The 18,565-nt window shown below is 31.5% G+C and overlaps 1 protein-coding gene across 1 annotated transcript in view; it reads left to right on the top strand.

The window, feature by feature from the left end:
* LOC118188695 (ubiquitin carboxyl-terminal hydrolase 24-like) overlaps window positions 1-18,565 on the top strand; it is a 208,863-nt gene that overhangs the window by 99,063 nt on the left and 91,235 nt on the right. The window contains exons 32-38 of the mRNA XM_035359190.2: window positions 759-909; window positions 3,089-3,253; window positions 4,369-4,591; window positions 4,703-4,764; window positions 7,219-7,404; window positions 11,944-12,052; window positions 14,714-14,858. Of these exons, the coding sequence (XP_035215081.1) occupies window positions 759-909; window positions 3,089-3,253; window positions 4,369-4,591; window positions 4,703-4,764; window positions 7,219-7,404; window positions 11,944-12,052; window positions 14,714-14,858 (1,041 nt within the window). The remainder of the gene's footprint in view (window positions 1-758; window positions 910-3,088; window positions 3,254-4,368; window positions 4,592-4,702; window positions 4,765-7,218; window positions 7,405-11,943; window positions 12,053-14,713; window positions 14,859-18,565) is intronic.

Genomic DNA, 18,565 nt, shown 5'->3' with positions numbered 1-18,565 from the left:
ATCCTTTTCATTATTGGGCTACCAAAAGCATCCTGAACTTTGCTGCTATATATACAACCTCTCTTTTGTCAAATAGTTCTTACACCATTTCACAGTAAAGTCGAGTTTCACAGTACAGACGAAGTGGTTTCATGCTACTTACTGATCTGACCACACAGCTTCCATCATCCCAGTTACTCTTCCCCTCTTTGTCTTCAGTGATGGTGTAAAAGCATCCCGAGTGAGTAAGCATCCTACAATGCAACAAATTAAATACAAGCAAAATGCCTCTGTACACTTTTTTTATGCATTGGGGAGAATGAAGGTCAAGCAATTACACAGTGTGCAGTCACGCTATGCTTCTATTTATTTGCATATCCTTCATACCAATTTTTGTCATGATTTGACAATTACTTCATAGTGCACAAATTTTTATGGATGTGAATGTATTAAAAATGCAGTCTTCTCATGTTAGGATTCATTAAATCTTTTTGTGGCTTAATATGACTTTAAATAATCTTGAAGTCACTCTTTTTTTACAGGCTTATAGATAATTGCTAGCTCAGAAGCTAATTACAGTAAGTTCAGAAGATTTTTTATTGTACAGAAAAATTGCTCCACAAATCTATATATACTATTAGTAATTTGTTTTATTTTTTATCTTCATCAGCAAGACATTATCATTTTAAATCTTCTCTGAAGCAAAAGGTGTTTTCTAGATCATTTTATTTTAGTTTATATAAGAATTTTCATAATTTCTTTTATTCTTATGGAAATAGACATTGCCATCCATTGAGCTGATGGAAATGCTGTTAAATTTAGTCCGATTAGCTTGGGCTGCTGCTGCTGGAAACTTACATCTTGTTAATTGTTCACTGCCTTCAAGAGAGGGAAATCACATGGGAAGAAGGAGTAGACAGAGTAGTACAGGTAAATTTACAGACATTTTATGTATTTGCAATATCTTTAACAATATTTATATTTGAATTAGCATTCATATTGTCTTAACATATTTATAAATCAGTGAAAACCTGAATATGATATAAATAAGATAAAAATATAAAAAACATATGACTTTACATTATACTTTAACAATAGCCCCTTAATTTTTCTTTTTAATTTGGAGATTCTCCCAGTCTATTCTGCATAACTATAAGTTATACTTTAAATAGCCTCTTAATTCCTCTTTTCAGTTTGAAGATTCCCCTTCTCTGTTCTAAAAATGATAATAACTTTTTCAAAACTGTACAATATCTGAAAACTAATTCCACATTATGCCATCTTAAGAATCTGCATTGTGTATAGTTCTCTGTTAGTTGGATTGAATAAATTTTTTATTCTCTTTCTTTCTTCCCTTGTCTTCTTTCCTCCCCGTTCTTTCTTTCTTTTTAAAAAAAAAGCTTTGCTTTTGCTCTGCTAACGTGCTGGTGCTGACTGCTTTCTCTGAAACAAAACATCCATTGTCTTAAAATGTGTTAAGCTTATAAAATTGTGGGGTGCAAATTGCTCTCATCCTGATATGTGAATCAGATCATCATCTCAGAATTCCTTTAACAAAAATTAAAAATGTATGTTCTAACCTTCATTCATTTCTCTCTCCAAGTTATTACAACGCCATCATCTAATCCTAGAGATATCCTCATGGCTAAGTCATATCTATGCGCAGATGAGAATCAACAATTACACCAAATCATTATATATATGTATTCTCAGTTCTTGATTGCATAATGTGTTAAAAAAATTTGAAAATGACTCATCTATGTATCACCACGCATATGGCATCCTGTTCTGTGGTAGTTTTGGATAGTTACTTGTAATTGCACTCTATTTAATCCTTGCCATATATATACATGCACAAATACACAAAATTGATTTAATGCTTTTAAACCTAAATGATGAAGAATTAATGTCTTGATGCCAAGATGCCAAGAACTATGAGAATTGATGGCAAGTGCTGATAATTTTAACATAATTATTAAAATGACTGGCCATCCCTATCAGTTAGCATCTGAAGAGTGAAATCATTTCTAGCTTGACTTCTTTCTTTTCCTGTTCTTTTTACTTTTCCTGTTATATTTTAATATTTTCCTAAATTTGTGAAATGATCACTTGGTATCTATCTATTTGTGATTACTGATAGTTACAGTGAGAATTTTATGATGTGAAGAGAAATAACCTTTTCATATTCCAGAAAATCTAGCAAATCTTTGTTAAACTGCAGTCTGCTTGAAATCTTGATGAGTAATTCAAATGTTAAATGGCTTATTAAATTATACTAATTTTTTCTTCACTTCGTTTAAACTTGTTTCCTTGAATTATTCTGACTTGATTATCTGATGTTTGAAGGCAAGTTGAAAATGACATTGTAGTGGCCCAGTTATTGCATGAGAAATAATTATTTTTTATTTCATATATTTGTTCACATGTTTAATTATTTTATAAAATTAACTTTAATATTTTGTTAATATTTATATTTCTTTTATGCTGAATGGCAACAAGTAGTTCATATTTATATTTAAATTTCTTTATGCTGAATGGCAACTAGTTCTGATTCATGATTGCTAGGTTTTGGTTTCAAAACGTTGCTCGTAGCATCACATTTCGATAGCTGGAAAACAAAATGTAATAAACTTAGCTATTTGTTTGTAATTCATGCTGTTCCTAATCATAAATTAATTTTAAACATTAGTAGCCAAGGCTACATTGTGGTGACCCGGACGTGATTTGAACACGCAACCTTCTGATACGATGTGGCCTTGGCTAGTTATATTATCTTATAAAATGTGAATTTGTTTTGTTGTGTAACAAATAATTTGTAGTTATTATTTACTATAATTCTTTTCAAGTAGCACTTCATCAATTGTAGAAAATAATTCATGTTCTGTTTCAACATGTTGCAGACAGTTCTTATGAAAAGCTTGTTATTTATTTGCTTAAAAATTAGAATCAAAAGTTTTTTTTATAGTATCGTATTTATTTTCAAACTGCCAAATTAATTGTGAGTTTCACCTATATTAAGCATAAGAATAGCAATTGTGACTTGAAATTTTGTTTCGTTATATGTTATCAGTACAGGAAATTATCATATATGAGATTTTTGTTAATGCAGGGAGTAATACAAGCAGTGGAAGTGGAAGTGAAAGCGGCGATGGTACGCTTTTACATGGTGGTGTATGTGCACAACAACAGCATGTGAAAGAAAAGGATGTACTACTTTCTCTTAAAGCACTGGAATTTCTTGTCACATGCATCCATGCAAGAACTGACATCTTTGGTTAGTATTCATGCTTTAAAGAAATATTTATTTAATTACTACAGAACATGTGTTGTTTTGTGATTTTTGCATCCTTCACATATTGTATTTATATAATTATCAGGTATATCTGACATAGTTGTTTTATTGCTTATATAAAAATATAAGTTGTATTTTGTGTAGCAAATCTATATTTGCTTATCTATTTATTGGATGTATTATTGGTAGTTAGAATTTTGTGCTGAAAAAGACTTCCATTTTATTATATGAAATTTGTTAATCTGTTTCATTTACTTGATCTCAAGTAATGCAAAATCATCATGTATGAGCTTCTTTAATGCTTCTTTGCTTTTGTGAAAAGTACAATTTTTTGTTTACTTTTTATTTTTGAGTATTCAAATTTGTTTATTAGCTAATCAAAGAATTTAAGAATTTTTTTATGTTATATTTAAAAGTATTGCAGTTTTTAGACTTCACAAAGCCCTATAACTTTTATAAATTCTTTTTCTATCAACTATTTTCTATATTGAGAGATATTAGTTGGTTGTGATAATATGAACTAGTAAGCTGGTATAGTTATAAAATATCCTATTGATATTTTCAGATTATAATAGCCCTGCCATGAGTGAATATAGATTGTCAGTATGTGTATTGATATTTTTCATATCAAACATTTATCATATTTTATTCCTAAAAACTGTATTTTTTTAAGTATGTATGTACTTCAGGTATATGTACCATTTGCCTTTTTTGTATCAGCCTTGCAACAAAATGAGATAAAGGAAATATATTCTTACAAGTGATATCAGTCTGTCATGAATAATTTTTAAAAATGATAAATTTTATTATTAGAATATTTTATAATTTTTTTTCATGTTTTGAATTTGTTAAAATCAGATTTTGAATTAGTGTATTCATTAACTAGAAAACTTCAGTTGTAATGTGTAGCACTGTAAATTATGCTGTCATTAACTGAAAATACTCTCATCTGAAAATATTAGGAAAAAATATTTTTCTTTCTTTTTGTTATGTTTTTTGTATGTTGCATCTGCTTGCCAAGTTATGTAAATAAAAACTGTATGAAATGTTAACATTTTAAATATATAGCTGTGTAACATAGATCTGTATCTCTTTAGGTAAATTTTCTGCATTGCCATGCATAAGGGATTTTGTGATTGATGTTTTATTATACTCTTCAAGTCGCATTGTACGTTGCTGTGCTCTGGAGCAGTTCAGCAAGCTTAGTACCATAGTTACTAATTCTACACCAAATCCACGAGATTTCTTGCTTGAAATACTGTTAAAAGCACGTTTGCCATTGTGGGTTCCATCAAGTTGTGTGCGAGGAGATAGTCAAAGGTAATATGATTAAAATATTTATTGCTTTTTTCAGTGTACCAATTTAGATTTAAATAAATCTGTTTTAAAAGAATTTTCTTAGAAAGGACTTTTGTGGGTTTTTTAATATAGGTTTCTTAGTCAGTGCACAGAATACTTTGAACTTGGTTGCAGACTTCTCAGTGGGCTTACAGGTTAAAATTTTTATTCTCTTCTATACAGTATGATAATATTTCACAATTTAGTATTTTATATATTTGATTATTTTTTATAACAAGTTATCTCATATCTAAGCATTAAGTAACTGGAAAATCAAAGAGCCAGGTTCTGTTTAATTATATGATTTTAAATTCAATGACATTTCTTTATTTTTGTCTTATTCAAAAAAAGATCACTAGAAATAAACATTTATAAAGAGTCATTCATTAAACTGCCATTTAGGTTGCGTACAGTTGATTGCTCATATTTTCAATAAAAAACATTAGCAGACTGTTTCTTTTGAATAAAAAACATTAGCAGACTATTAAAAGGAAGGGAAAATTAACACATTCAAGAAAGTGTTAGAGATTTTCTTTTCTTTTCTTTCCCTCTCTTTTTAAAATGTTTGTATAATTGGCAAATGTATGAACAGTTTCATAAAAAATGTTTAAAAATGCATCTGCATTTAACCAATATAAAGAATGTGCTTTTTTAACAACTTAACATTTTTTAAATAAAATTTAGAATTTTTGAATGTCTCAATTTTTAAAATTAATGGTTTGAAAATAAGGGAATTAATTATTACAAATTGCTAATATTTGTGCTGAAATTCCTTTTGCGTGCAAAGGGACTTTTCATGTTTTATATTTTATCTTGATAAAATTATTTCTTTAAAAATTTAAGAGTGTGAAATACTGAAAAGACATTAATATTAGTGGTAGTGATGCAATTATGCTTCTAACAAAAATGCATATCTTGAGTGTCAAATATGCAAGCATACACATGTGTATGTGAAGTATTTATGAGAAGAGTAGTTAGAAGCTTACATGGTGCTATTCATGCTTTGTTTGCTTTCTGTCCTCAGCCACTTTTGAGGTACTTTTTTTGCAACATCTAGTGAAATTCAACAACAGACAGTTAAAATGAATAATTATCAGCATTGTATGATGGAATAATTTAGAAATCAGTAGGAAGCTGAAAGCTGGGCAATCTCAGGTGCAGATTGTATGAGACTTCAATGTAATACTCATTGTCATGGAAATAGTTATCAGATTGATGGAGAGAAAGCTTGGGCAAAGTCATACAAGAGGCATGACAGCCGATGAAGGTAAATATTTGTCTATTCAGAGAGATCTTTTAGAGCACAACAGCTTTTCAAATCCCTCATGACCTTCATATGTTCACAGGAAGCTGAGCTTAAATGTTTGCTTCTTCCATAAAGCTCCATGAGAGTGTTTGTGTCCCTCTCACATCTATGCACTTCATTTTGCATGCTGCAGAGGGCACAGACTTTGGACAAAGCATCAGTGAAGAACTATTTTTTTTTTATTGATGATTCTGATTCAGCATAACCAGTGATTCTCTGCATACCTTCATCTGGAGAGAACTAAGGATTTGTTATCTGAAAGCCAACCTCCAAGAAAGGACCATTACAGCAGTGGAGGTGTGGTATAATGCTGGACTGTCACAGAGACCTTCATATCTCTTTCTTATGCCTCATATTTGAGGTATGGGAAAGAGACCTTATAATTGTATTTGCATTTTCAATGGTGCAGTAGGTCTTCAGTTCACTTTTGTGGGTGATAACATTGTTCATATATGATTAATATGAAAGATGATTTTCTGAAAAGTAAGGATATTAGTTGAATAAATTGGCTAGCTAGATTTCCAGACCTAAATGCTTTAGAGCATATGTGGGATAGTCTTGGGAGAACAACTGCAATTCATCTTCCCCCTTTGATATGACCTGAAAACATTAGTGGAAGCATAGGAACCACTATCACAGCAATTCATAAACTAATTTCCTCTATGAAGTCACATTATGAAAACTATGAATGTTAGAAGGAATAGTACTCCCTATTATCTTCTTTCTTGTTCAGTCATATAACTTCTGTCATTGATTTTCCAGTGCCAGTAAGCTTTGTTTACAATCATACATGTGAACATGACTGTTGAAGGGTATTTTTTTTTAATTACCCAATTCTCTGTCTAATTTCATTTCAATCTACCTATCAGTTCTATTGATAATCAGCCAAATATGAAAATTCTTCTAATTTTGAATACCAGCATAGTAAAAATAACTGGCTTTTCAATTAACAATGTTATTTTATTCAAATTTCAGCTAAGAGAGATTCATTTTTAATATTTTGTGTAAAAATTATTTATGAATTCCATTTATTAAAATTATCTTGAATCATTAGAAATTCATGAAATTTTTTCTTAACCAGAAAGTGTCACTGCTTTGTATTGATGTAAAATAGTCATTATTAAGTCATTAATTATTGTAAAAGTATAACAATAAATAGGCTGATTAACAAGCTTTTCCAGCTGTTGATTTTTTGCATATATTTTGATAAAAATTTAGATTTCAGCTAGGTATGACCTATCATAGATATTTAGCTCATGTTGCTTTTTGATGCAAAATGTAATATTTTGGTTTATTCATTTAGATTTTGATCAGAAACGTCTACATATTGATCCCAAACAAATGATAGAAGATGAAGTTGCATGGCTTCAAGGATTTTCAACCTCTTCTATTGCTTCATTGCAATCAGCAGACAGTGCACTAATAGCTGGTCATTTCCGTCTCATAAAAACTCTTTTGACATGTGATGGGGTTGACAAAAGGGATGCAGGTGAGCATAAAATTTTTACCTTTATTATTGAAAGCAGTAAAATTTTTAAAATACACCATGATTAGTAAAAAATATGGTTTAGCTCAGTTGAAAAATTGCAGGAAACTTAAATAAAGAGGAAAGATATTTAAAATCTTTTAAATAATTTCATAGGCATTATAATTTCATTATAAACAGGATGCAGTTTTCAGATTTCAAATTTTGTGATGGAAAGCTTAATTAAACAGTTGCAATTTCTTTTAAATGGAGACCATTTCATTAAAAGGAATGTGTCCAAATTTGAAAAAGGAATTCTTAATGAAAAGATTATTTTTTAAAATGAAAATTTTATCATTTTAGATAATCATGTTATAGGTCTTTTTTAAAGAAAGCAGTATTTCCCCCCCACCTGTGTATGTGTGTGTATTCCCATTCGTGCATCGGGAAACTACGAATAACTTTTTCTTGAACTATCCACCTTAAGTGTAGCATCTCCTGGACTGATCATTATGTTTTCTGAACATCATTCGTCATTCTACATTGTACCTTATGTAGATATTATGGACAGCATACCTTATCATGAATCTGCATTTTTTGCTGTTTTTACCGAAATACATACATAAATACTTACATGCACACACACATACTATATGTAATTACAAAGGACTTTATGGTATAGAATGTAAAAGGTTGAATCCGTAATGAAGAGCAAGAATTTTCATGGCATAATCTACAATGAATAGGAAAATGGCAGCCAGGGCAGATTAAATCTTCATTTTATTTCAGTAAATGTGTTGCAGCCACAAACAACTTGGAACATCATTTGTGCCTATTTCAGAATGTTTGCATTTTTGATAATTTTGCAGTAAGAAAGAAGCATCAGACAGTAGTCCAGCTAGGACAAAGAGGAGAAAGTGAGTGTGTTATGAAGATGAAATCTTAATTCAGATTGAGTTAGTTTTGTTTCTCAATGCATTTTGATTGGATAATTAACACTGCATTAAAATTACCATTGAATGTTTTAGTTTCATTTACATCATCAGAATTATGTGAAAGTCATATGACATGGATTAGTCTTGAAATGACACAGTGCAAAGAGAGATTACTATTTTCAGAAGAGGAAGGGAAATTAATTTATATTGCTAATTTAAATTATAATTTATCTTTTACACATTCTTTATTAAAAAAATATGTAAATTGCATAAAAAGTATGTAAAAAAGTATATAAAAAGTATAAAAAGTATGTAAAAAGTATGTAAATTAACTTTATAATTGAATTTAGTAATAGCCTCTTAATTCCTCATTTTTAATTTGGGTATTTCCTCTCTGTATTCTATAAGTAGTATTAACTTTTCTGAACATCAGCATTTCTAGATTAATTTATGTCACATAACTTGCATAATTCAGAACTTGAACTCAAAATTTTGAGAACTGAAAACTTTCTAAATGCAAAAACTTCTCTTGGCGAGCCCTCCATATTGGATAAATGTGCAGTGTAGCTTCTGCCTCTCTAGCTGTAATGACACTTTTTCTCTGGGCTCTCTTCCTATCACAATGGTACTTAAAAATATAAATATTCTTGAATAGGCATGATTAGAGTGCCAAGTAAATTGCAAATGCACCATATTTTACTGAAATAAATTGATGATTTAATCTGCTGTGGCTGCCGATTTCTTATCCATTGTGGATCGGCATTTCTGCATTCTGTGTCATCAAAATTCTTGCTCTTCAATATAGATTCAACTTTCTCCATTCTGCATTATTAATAATATTGCAAAGTCCTTTTTTATTACATATATATGACATACATAACAAATATATATACACTGCTGTGCAGAACTTAAGCAATGATGTAAATTTTAATCAGATAGCCATGAAATCGCATAAAAGGGGTTCTTGCGATCAGTACAGTGAACACACAATTCAGTAGAAAGGCCGTGGACATGCAAATGTGAGGAACAAAATGTCGCAGGTGACGTGAGTGGACCCAAAACGCGTGCGGTCAGCGTGCTCAACTCAAGACTACAATAAAAGGAAGGACAGAGATGCAATTAAAGACATTCAATGTAAGTGCAAGTGATTTCTTTCGTGACATATGGCTAGAAGAAATCACCTGGATGACTTTACACGTGGAAGAATGATCGGGAAGCTGGAGGAGTTTTATAGTGTGACGAGTGTAGCTGATGAATTCGAAATCAACAAAAGTGTCATTTCGCACGCTTGGAAAGTCTTCCAAACCATAGGTACAGCTGTTAGAAAAGTTGGTGGTGGCCACCGTAGGAAGATATCCTTCAGGCGAAAAAAGCCCGAAATCAGTCAGCAAGCGCCATAGCTCAGCAACTGTGTACAGCAAAGGGGCGACAAGTGTCATGGTTTACTGTGTCCATGTGACTTCACAAAGGTGGCCTATTTGCTTGCCATCCTGAATACTGCATCCCTTTGAAAGTTGATCATCGGTGCGACCGTTTAGAGTAATGCAAGGAGCACAAAAATTTGACATCTCATCAATGGTTGTGTCCTATTTATGTGAGTCGTTTTAATGCTACAAACGATTCTCAATACTAGTTGATTTGGAGAAAGGTCGATACACAATTTCATCCCAGTAACGTCACAGAAAGGGAACGTTATGGTGGCCCTGGAGTTCTCGTCTTGGGAGGCATTATGCTGAACTCGCGGACAGAGCTCCACGTTTACGACAGAGGTTCTGTAACTGAAGATCACTATTGTCAGGAGGTGATCCTTCTCCATGTGTGTCTGTTTTGATGTGCAGTTGGAGCAGACTTCACTTTTATGGTTGACAATGCACGGCCACACTGGACTCCTGCTGTTCAGAAACTACTGGAAAATGAAGATATGACTCGAATGGATTGGCCAGTGTACTCTCCTGATTTAAATCCCGTATAACATGTGTGGGATGCTTCACAATCTTGAGGTCTTTAATGTTGCATTACACAAGAGATACTAAAATATTAAATATAGTTTCACTTAAATTATTTAGATATATACAATCATAACAATGCATATGTACACTGCTCAAAATAATTAGGGGATATTATGAGTTTGGTATGAAATAACCATATAATCGACAAATTTTTTTTAACAAAGTAGAAAAGGTTAGAAAAGAAAATTATGAGGTTTACAAAGTTTGGAATATGTAAATTTTGTCTGTGTCGTCGAAAACTATGCATTTTAGGTAAGGAGTGAAAATTGACCTGCAGCATTCCTTCTGTAGGAGGAGATTAAAAACAATGGATACACATTGAATGTTTTGTAAGAGTAAAAACGATGTCTGAGCAAGATAATTTAGTTGAATCAGTAGCATGGAGGGCCACTGGTCATTTAGAGATGAGTGAAATATCTTCCACTGTAGTGGAAGTGTTAGGTGTTTCTCAAAGTGTCCTTTCCAGGCTATGGAATTGGTTTTTGGAAACTGGAAATGTTCTGAGAAGATTGGGACAAGGTCATACTCCTTCAACAACAGAAAATGAGGATCGGTATTTAACACTAACAGTCAGAAGAAACAGCACTATGAATGCCACTTTCTTGTAACAGCAACTTGAGAGGGTACTGGTACCAGAGTTTTGACCCAGACTGTTTGAAACTGATTCCATAATGAGGGTTTATATGCTGACAGACCTATGGTTTGTGTTTTGTTGTCACAAGAACACTGTACTGTTGGCAGCATCTCGGATGGGAATGATAGGAGTTAGCAGCATGCTTTTCATGGACAAGTCCTGATTCATGTACAGCTTGACAATAGGTGGATTATCATCTGAACAGAACCTGGTACATAAAATACTCCTGCATTTATTCATGAAAGTGTGCTATCTTACAAAGACTGAATGATGGTCTGCCCAGTATTTCTATCAATGGTCGCACTAACTTACACATTATCTGGAATGGAGCACTTACGACTCAGTGATGCAGGGATGAGATACTTAGACATATTGTTGTCCTTTACACTGCAGAAATTAGGGTGAATTCATTCTCATGGATGATAATGCCAGGCCACATCATGCTCAGTTAGTAGACAATTCCCTTTTTGACTAAGGAATCCTTCAAATGGATTGGCTAGCATGTTCCCTAGATATGAACCCAATTGAACATGTTGGGGACATTCTATGGAGAAAGGCTGCTAATCACTTATCACTCCCAGAAACAATTCAGCAGTTTGAAAGCTGTCTTCTATAGGAATGGAGAGAATACCCAAATCCCTCATTGGATAACCTCATTGATTCCATACCTTGTAGGTGTGCAACATTGCTTTCAGTCAGGGTAACCATACTTCTTATTGAAACTCATTTGTATTTGAGGAATCACATTTTTTATTACTTTGTCTTAATTATCTCTAATTTGAAACTGCTACTAATACCTAATCAGAATATTCTGAAAAATGCACTTTCATAGACACTTAAGAGTAAAAATGCCATCTGTCATATCATAGATTTTACTTTTAATTTCCAATAAAAAAATTTTTAAAATCTTCAGTATTATTATATTTCAATAATTTTTTGAAAAGATGTGAATTTTTTTACTTAGTTCCCTTTTCTGTACTTTTAGGCAAAATTCTAATTCAGGATCTGTTATCTAGTTTCCTTTTTCCTGCTTCATTGATGATTTCAGGAGTGAACTGCCCCAGTAGTAGCAGTTCCCAAGATTTTGCACCCAAGTAAGTTCATGCATAATTTTAATGAGAAATTTTGCTATTTTATTAGTTCACAGGAATATTTTAGTATTAGATAGCTTAGGGTTGAAACTTTAATAGTGGCAATATTGCTGTATATATATGGAAGCAATACGGTGCTTCTCATTTATACCATTATTAGTTAATTTGATATGTAATTATCCTCATTATAAATAGATTATTTCTTTAATACTATATAGGTGTGCCATTATGAAAAGAAAATGTAAAATAATGGTGTGTCTGTGTGTAGTTCTGGTGTTTTTGAAACAGGAATGACTGAATTGTTTGACATACAGAAATATATAAAATAATTTGGTGCTCAAACTCCCTTGAAGTTCGATGAGCATGAAGAGGAGGCTTTCTTCTGTCATATTCTTTATAGTCCGATCTTATAATAGGCACTTCAAGGCCATTGCCAGCCCTTCCCATTTACAATTGCAAGTTGTGTTGTTATTACCACACAACACTTTTTTTTGTTACGCTTCTCTTATTGGGACCGGATTCAGAAATATATATATGTATGTATGCATGCATGCATGCATGCATGTATGTGTGGGTATAAATGTGCATGTCTATACACACATACATATGTACATATACGCATGAATACATCCATTCATGTATACATGCATACATACACACATTTCTGAATGTAGTACAGATAATAGAAGAGTACCTTTTTTTCTCCACCTCAGTTTAGACTGTAGTTAGACTCAACCTTCATCTGTGCACTTTTCATGAAGCAAAACATGCTAAACAGAAGTAGAATGCAAGAAAAAAATTAGGCAACTGGATACAGCTGTAATTCGCATGGTTACAAAACAACTGGTAGCGGAAAATGACTAGTTTAATCTGACAGACTGTAGTGGAGATGACCCTTGAAATGGGCTATTAATAATACTTTATCCGAATTCTGATTGCGATGCTCGAGTGTTTTCCAGATCAGAAGGAAGGGATTCAACAGCACAAACTGGATGTTAACCACATAAAAGCAATTTACTTATAATTTTACTCAAGGAACAAAATATTTAAAAAAATTATAATTACGTTTCCCATGTTGCTGTCCCTGACCTTATGACGTCAGCTTTATTGCACATTTTGCTGCAAGCAAAATAACAAACAATACTGTGAGTTCACAAGAAGTGCATTTGGTGTATAGGTGGGTAAATTATATGTAAACTAATGCTTGATTCTTCCACAAAATGCTAAAATTCCTTTCAGTCAGAGCACTCACATTGTGTATTGAATTACTATCAGTAGCTACCGCAAAAGGCACATTTTGTAATATTTGCACATTTCCTTTTTTGGATAATTTGCTTGGCACTTTACTAGAGCAATTATTTTAGTCTTTCTGCACAAAGCCTTTTTGGCCACTATAAAATCAGGAAACATTGATTGAAATCTAAAAATCACATGGTCAGCACATTCTTTTTAGATGATTTGTTCTGCTAGAAATGATGAGTATTATAAATGCAGAGCTTTTATCCTCATCATTGTCTTTTTTTTATAAAAAATTTTTCCACGTTCAAAGCAGATTTTATTTTTATGTAGGCCTGTTGTTTATTATATTTTACATGCCATCTCCAGTCATCATGACCACTATGAATGACTGAAAAGTTGCCATTGTGTTCAGAATGCAACTCACAATTTTCAGAAGATGTTGAAGCAAGTAAACATGGTCATGCTTTAGTATAGCTTTGTATTTTTGAAGAACTTTTTACTGCATTGAAAGTGACATGATAAACATATTTATTGCTATAGTTTTTAATAAAAATACGCAAGAGAATCATATATATATGTGTTTATGGCATTATGAAAAACATATAAAACCTAATATAGCTCACATGCACATGACATTATCAGCACAGGAGTGTAGTCAATTTGCCATATTGATTGTGTCATAGCTCAATCGTTGGAGTCAATATGATATGTAGGTTATTTTTTGACATCAGCACAATTGTACACTTTGATCATTCACTTTTGCTTGCTTGCATAGAGCAGTCATTATTTGGACTAGGCATTTTCCAAAGCAGTTTTTGTCATATTTGTAATTCTGTATTAGAGGGTAAAAATCAGTGATAAATTGCTAATGTTCATTTGGAAATTTAAACTTTAATAGTATCACAAAAGGAGCAGTGATATTTTCTGGAGGATATTACCATAATTTAGCAGGAGAGTACTTGGTTTCGTATTATGCAAATAAGTGTTCTACTATTAATTTCTTTTCCTAGATTATAAAGATCCTGTGTTTAATTTCTAAGATGAAGAAACACTTTATGTCGTTTGTTTGCAAGTTGCCCCACAGATTCTTCATGTAACACACTGTTCCAATTCAGCATGAACAAAATAGCTATTGTTACAGATGACTATGCCTTTCGCAGTTACTGCAACTGATTGTGGACAATACTGGTCATTAACTGCACTCAAGGGCAGTAAAATTTCACAGACCTATCTCTTGAATCAAGTGTAATTAAATAGTGTTTAGTATTAAAGATTCAGTTCTCATATGTTACATAGACTCTCCTTATGAAAATAAGGTTACTTTTTCTGTGCTATGTATAAAGCTGATATTTTTGAAGTAGAAAGTAAATGCTAAGAAAATATTATGATCCTAAAATTATTCAAAATTGCATTTTGATGTTTTAGGTGTAATAGCTTAGAATCCCGAGTTGCGGCTTATGAAGTTTTAGTAGAACTTGCGACTAACTGTCCAGAGAATATGGAAAAGATTGCAAAACAAATCCTATCCATGCATCATAATTTAAAGCCTGAACTTGCTAAAGAGTTTGAGGTATGTAACTGCTTTTTTAAAATCATTTTTAACATGCTTATTTTTTTAAAATAGAGTGGCACTATATGTATATATACAGTAACATAAATTAATGTTTGTATGGCAAACCGTATATTCCTAATGAATGATTAATCTCATCTCTTTATGTAGCAGTTTTTTTTTTATTTAATAAAAGGTAAACTGATTAATTCATAGGTTTAATCAATACCAGTGCATGTAAATATAATTTCTTGAAAATTTCTTGCTTGATTTTTTTTTATGCTGTAATAATTGTTTCATGTAAATGCATAGTACAGTACAAAGTCCGTAATCCAGACTTCCATTATCCAGAATGATCTATAATCCGAACCTCAAAACCGCAAACTTTTTTTTTTATGCTTTACACATGCACGTTTAATGTATAATGGATGGTATATGTTAGGCTAAAAGTATCTTTACTGATTCTAAGGCATTTCAGTTAATGTTGCAGATTGCACTGTTCCTTAATCTTTTAATTGGATCCTGTTTATTATTTTTTGCAGACTGCTAGAGCAATTTTGTAAAAATTAAGCTTGAACTTTGATTATGTCAAAAAGAGTTTCCAAAGGATCTACAAAGCGAAAGCTTGTTTCGATGTACCGCTTCCAAAAGTGAAAAAAGTGACAGAGAGGTTATTGAAAACAAAAAAAAATTCGATTCACAAGTTAGTCGGTATTCTCAACACAGAAATTACAGGACTTGAACAGTGGAACTGATTAAGAAATTATGTCTGTTTATAGAATTAAAGAGAAAGTATTAGCACAAAAAATGAAGTAACTTAAACAACTTGCATTGAAAGAAATGTTTAATAAAGTAAACAAATAAATATTAAGCTTTTTTTTTTTTTTGTAAATTTTGATACCCTTTAGATCATAATTGCTCTTTATTTCATAAATTCAGTTTCGTATTTTTAATTGTATAATTTCTGCTTGCCATCTTACCAGATTTAAATTGATGATCTATAATCCATAAAAACCCCTAATTTGGAATCGCTGAAGTCCTGACGAGTCCAGATTGCGGACTTTGTACTGTATTTCTTAATTTAATATTTCTGTTTTTACAACTTCTATTTTGAATGTGTGGGGGAATAATTGTTTCATGTAAATGCATGGTACAGTACAAAGTCCGTAATCCAGACTTCCATTATCCAGAATGATCTATAATCCGAACCTCAAAGCCGCAAACCTTTTTTTTTTTTTTTTATGCTTTACACATGCACGTTTAATGTATAATGGATGGTATAAGCTAGCTAAAATTATCTTTACTGATTCTAAGGTACAAGTATACAAGTATTTGGCAATTCAGTGACAAATATGGTTGTCTTTTGAATGGGTTCATGGGCTATAATTTGTTCCTTTTTTTAATATGAATGGTGGGATACTCAAGTTTCTGGGCAAGACCTGAAACATAAGTATTTCAAAATTATTTCATTTGTTCTAATGAAGAGCTCTTAAACAACTTTTCGCTTTTGTAGATGTGAACTCTTTTACTAGACGGTTCTAAATCTAGTGACATACCAGCATATTGGCAGTTTTAAGATCAGTTTCTAGATAGAAAATTTTTAATTCAGAGATTTTATTTTACACTGTGTCATTATTATAAAGTGACATTACTTTACAGTTTGGTGACTATTTATAAATTATTTTGAATCTGAAAAATAAACAAGATACTAAATACTATAAAGCACAATTTACAGAACAATTCTTGGCAAAAGCAAAATAGCTATATAATTAATTAAAAATGTCTTTTAATTTTTTCAAGGTAAGAGTTTTTTCTATGTTATTGTCTCAGAATATTCAGAATTCTCAGAATTTGCATCAGTTTTCTCTATAAAATTAATTTTCTCCATCTTTAATCTAATTTCTTTAATCTATTAATTTAATCTTTTCCTCTGATTTTTTTTTTTTTTTCCCTAAAATATTTCTGGGTTTTTTTGCTGTTACAGAATTGGTAGGAGTAAATTTTCTTTAGGATTTTAGGCATTGAGACTTGGAAAGTTAAAAAGGACTTTGAAGGCAAGATTTATAGCCCCTTGATTGTAGAAGATTCCAGAAAACATGACAAAATGGAAAATGTCTCCATGGTAACACATAATGGATGTATTTTAGAGAAAGTTCATGATAAATTTCTTACTTTTTGGAGATTTTTTGGAAGAATAATGAAAGCATAATATTTGAATGTTTTACTTCTGATACTAGAAATCTTTATCTTAATATGTTTATCTCCTCTTTATTTTCTCTGCTTTTCAGTAAACACAAGCATGGAAAATATCGAAAATGCTTCTAACTTTATCATATGGACAGGCATTTATAGAAAGGAATTTTTCAATTAGTAAAGAATTTGAAAATTGAAAATTTAAAAGAGTTATATTATATGTCTCAATGCATCATACTCAGGGTTAGTGTTAGGCATTTTCTCACCTGATGCATCTGCTTCTGGTACCTGTCCTAAATCCTCAAAGTTTTGCTGTTTCTAGATTTTATTGCTCCATGTTTCACTAAGTTCTAAAAATTCTGCCAAACTTTCTGAGACACCAGCCCCATACCGTATATAATTTCATATTTATTCTGAATGTTCATATTACTAAAATAAAATTAGCAGGTTTTTTATGCATTCTAAATGCATTTAATTTTTTAGAATCATAGAAATCTTTAATTAAATCTAAAAATTCTAAAACAAGGAGGAAACATATTGAAGAAGGAAACTGAATACATAAAGAGACAAAAATAATTCTTCAAAGATATGTGCAGTTATTATTATGTAAATTAACCAGTTGTTTATAATTTCAACCTTCAGTATAATTTCCTCTTTCCGTTTCCTCACCAGAATGCAAATCCCTTAGATAGTTTTAAAACTGAGGTTTTTGAATTGTAAGAGAGAGTGTGTTTCTGGCTCCTGCTTGCACACTACATTAATACCTTCTAGGTCTGATAATTTGTAATTATTCGTCTTTGCATTATCACTGCCAACATTTGACAGTCGTCTGGAGTGGTGTCGCAGCCGATCATCATGGCTGCCATCAGACTGGCATCGTATAGTGTTCAGCAATAAATCCCGCTTCACTTTTGAAGCAGATGACCACTGTGTTCGTGTCTGGAGAGGATGGGGCCAGCTGTCCCTCATGTACAAACGGTGCAAGCATACTCGTGTGCAAGTGGTACAAATCATGCTGCTTATGATTTTACCTTGCATTTTAACCTATGCTGTTTGACATAATATCTACTTGCTATTTATTAAACCTGTAGACTGATCAAGTATGTGATGAAATGAGACATAAAAGAAAAAAAAAAAAAAAAAAGTCAACATAAAGCTAATTCTTAGTAAAACATAAATAAAATGTCATTAATCATTTTTTCAAATATGTCCTACTATCTAAGTGTAAAATATTTAATGCTGCTTGATTTATTTTATTCTTTGGATGGTGCTACAAAAGTGAAGTTCAGGCATAGATAATATTTTCATTTAATTTATTGAGTTTCCATTTGCTGATAGATCCGTATTTAATTATTGTTAGAAGTCCTTAAAAGTATTTAATTTCTATGTGCAGAAATGTGTTCGAAAATTTTTCTGCAGTTAACGAGACTGGAAAAATAACATGTCTTAACTTTTAAAACATTAGTTAAGAATAGCATTTTACATGTTCTTTTTCAGTACAATTGACCAATTAGTTGGAAATATATTGTAAAATG

This window comes from Stegodyphus dumicola, chromosome 4 (assembly GCF_044657685.1).
Source record: "Stegodyphus dumicola isolate Sdum_Otavi_A_Nest chromosome 4, ASM4465768v1".
Classification (NCBI taxonomy): Eukaryota; Metazoa; Arthropoda; class Arachnida; order Araneae; family Eresidae; genus Stegodyphus; species Stegodyphus dumicola.
Note: the sequence above shows the minus strand (reverse complement) of the source record. Positions and strands in the feature narration are given on the sequence as shown.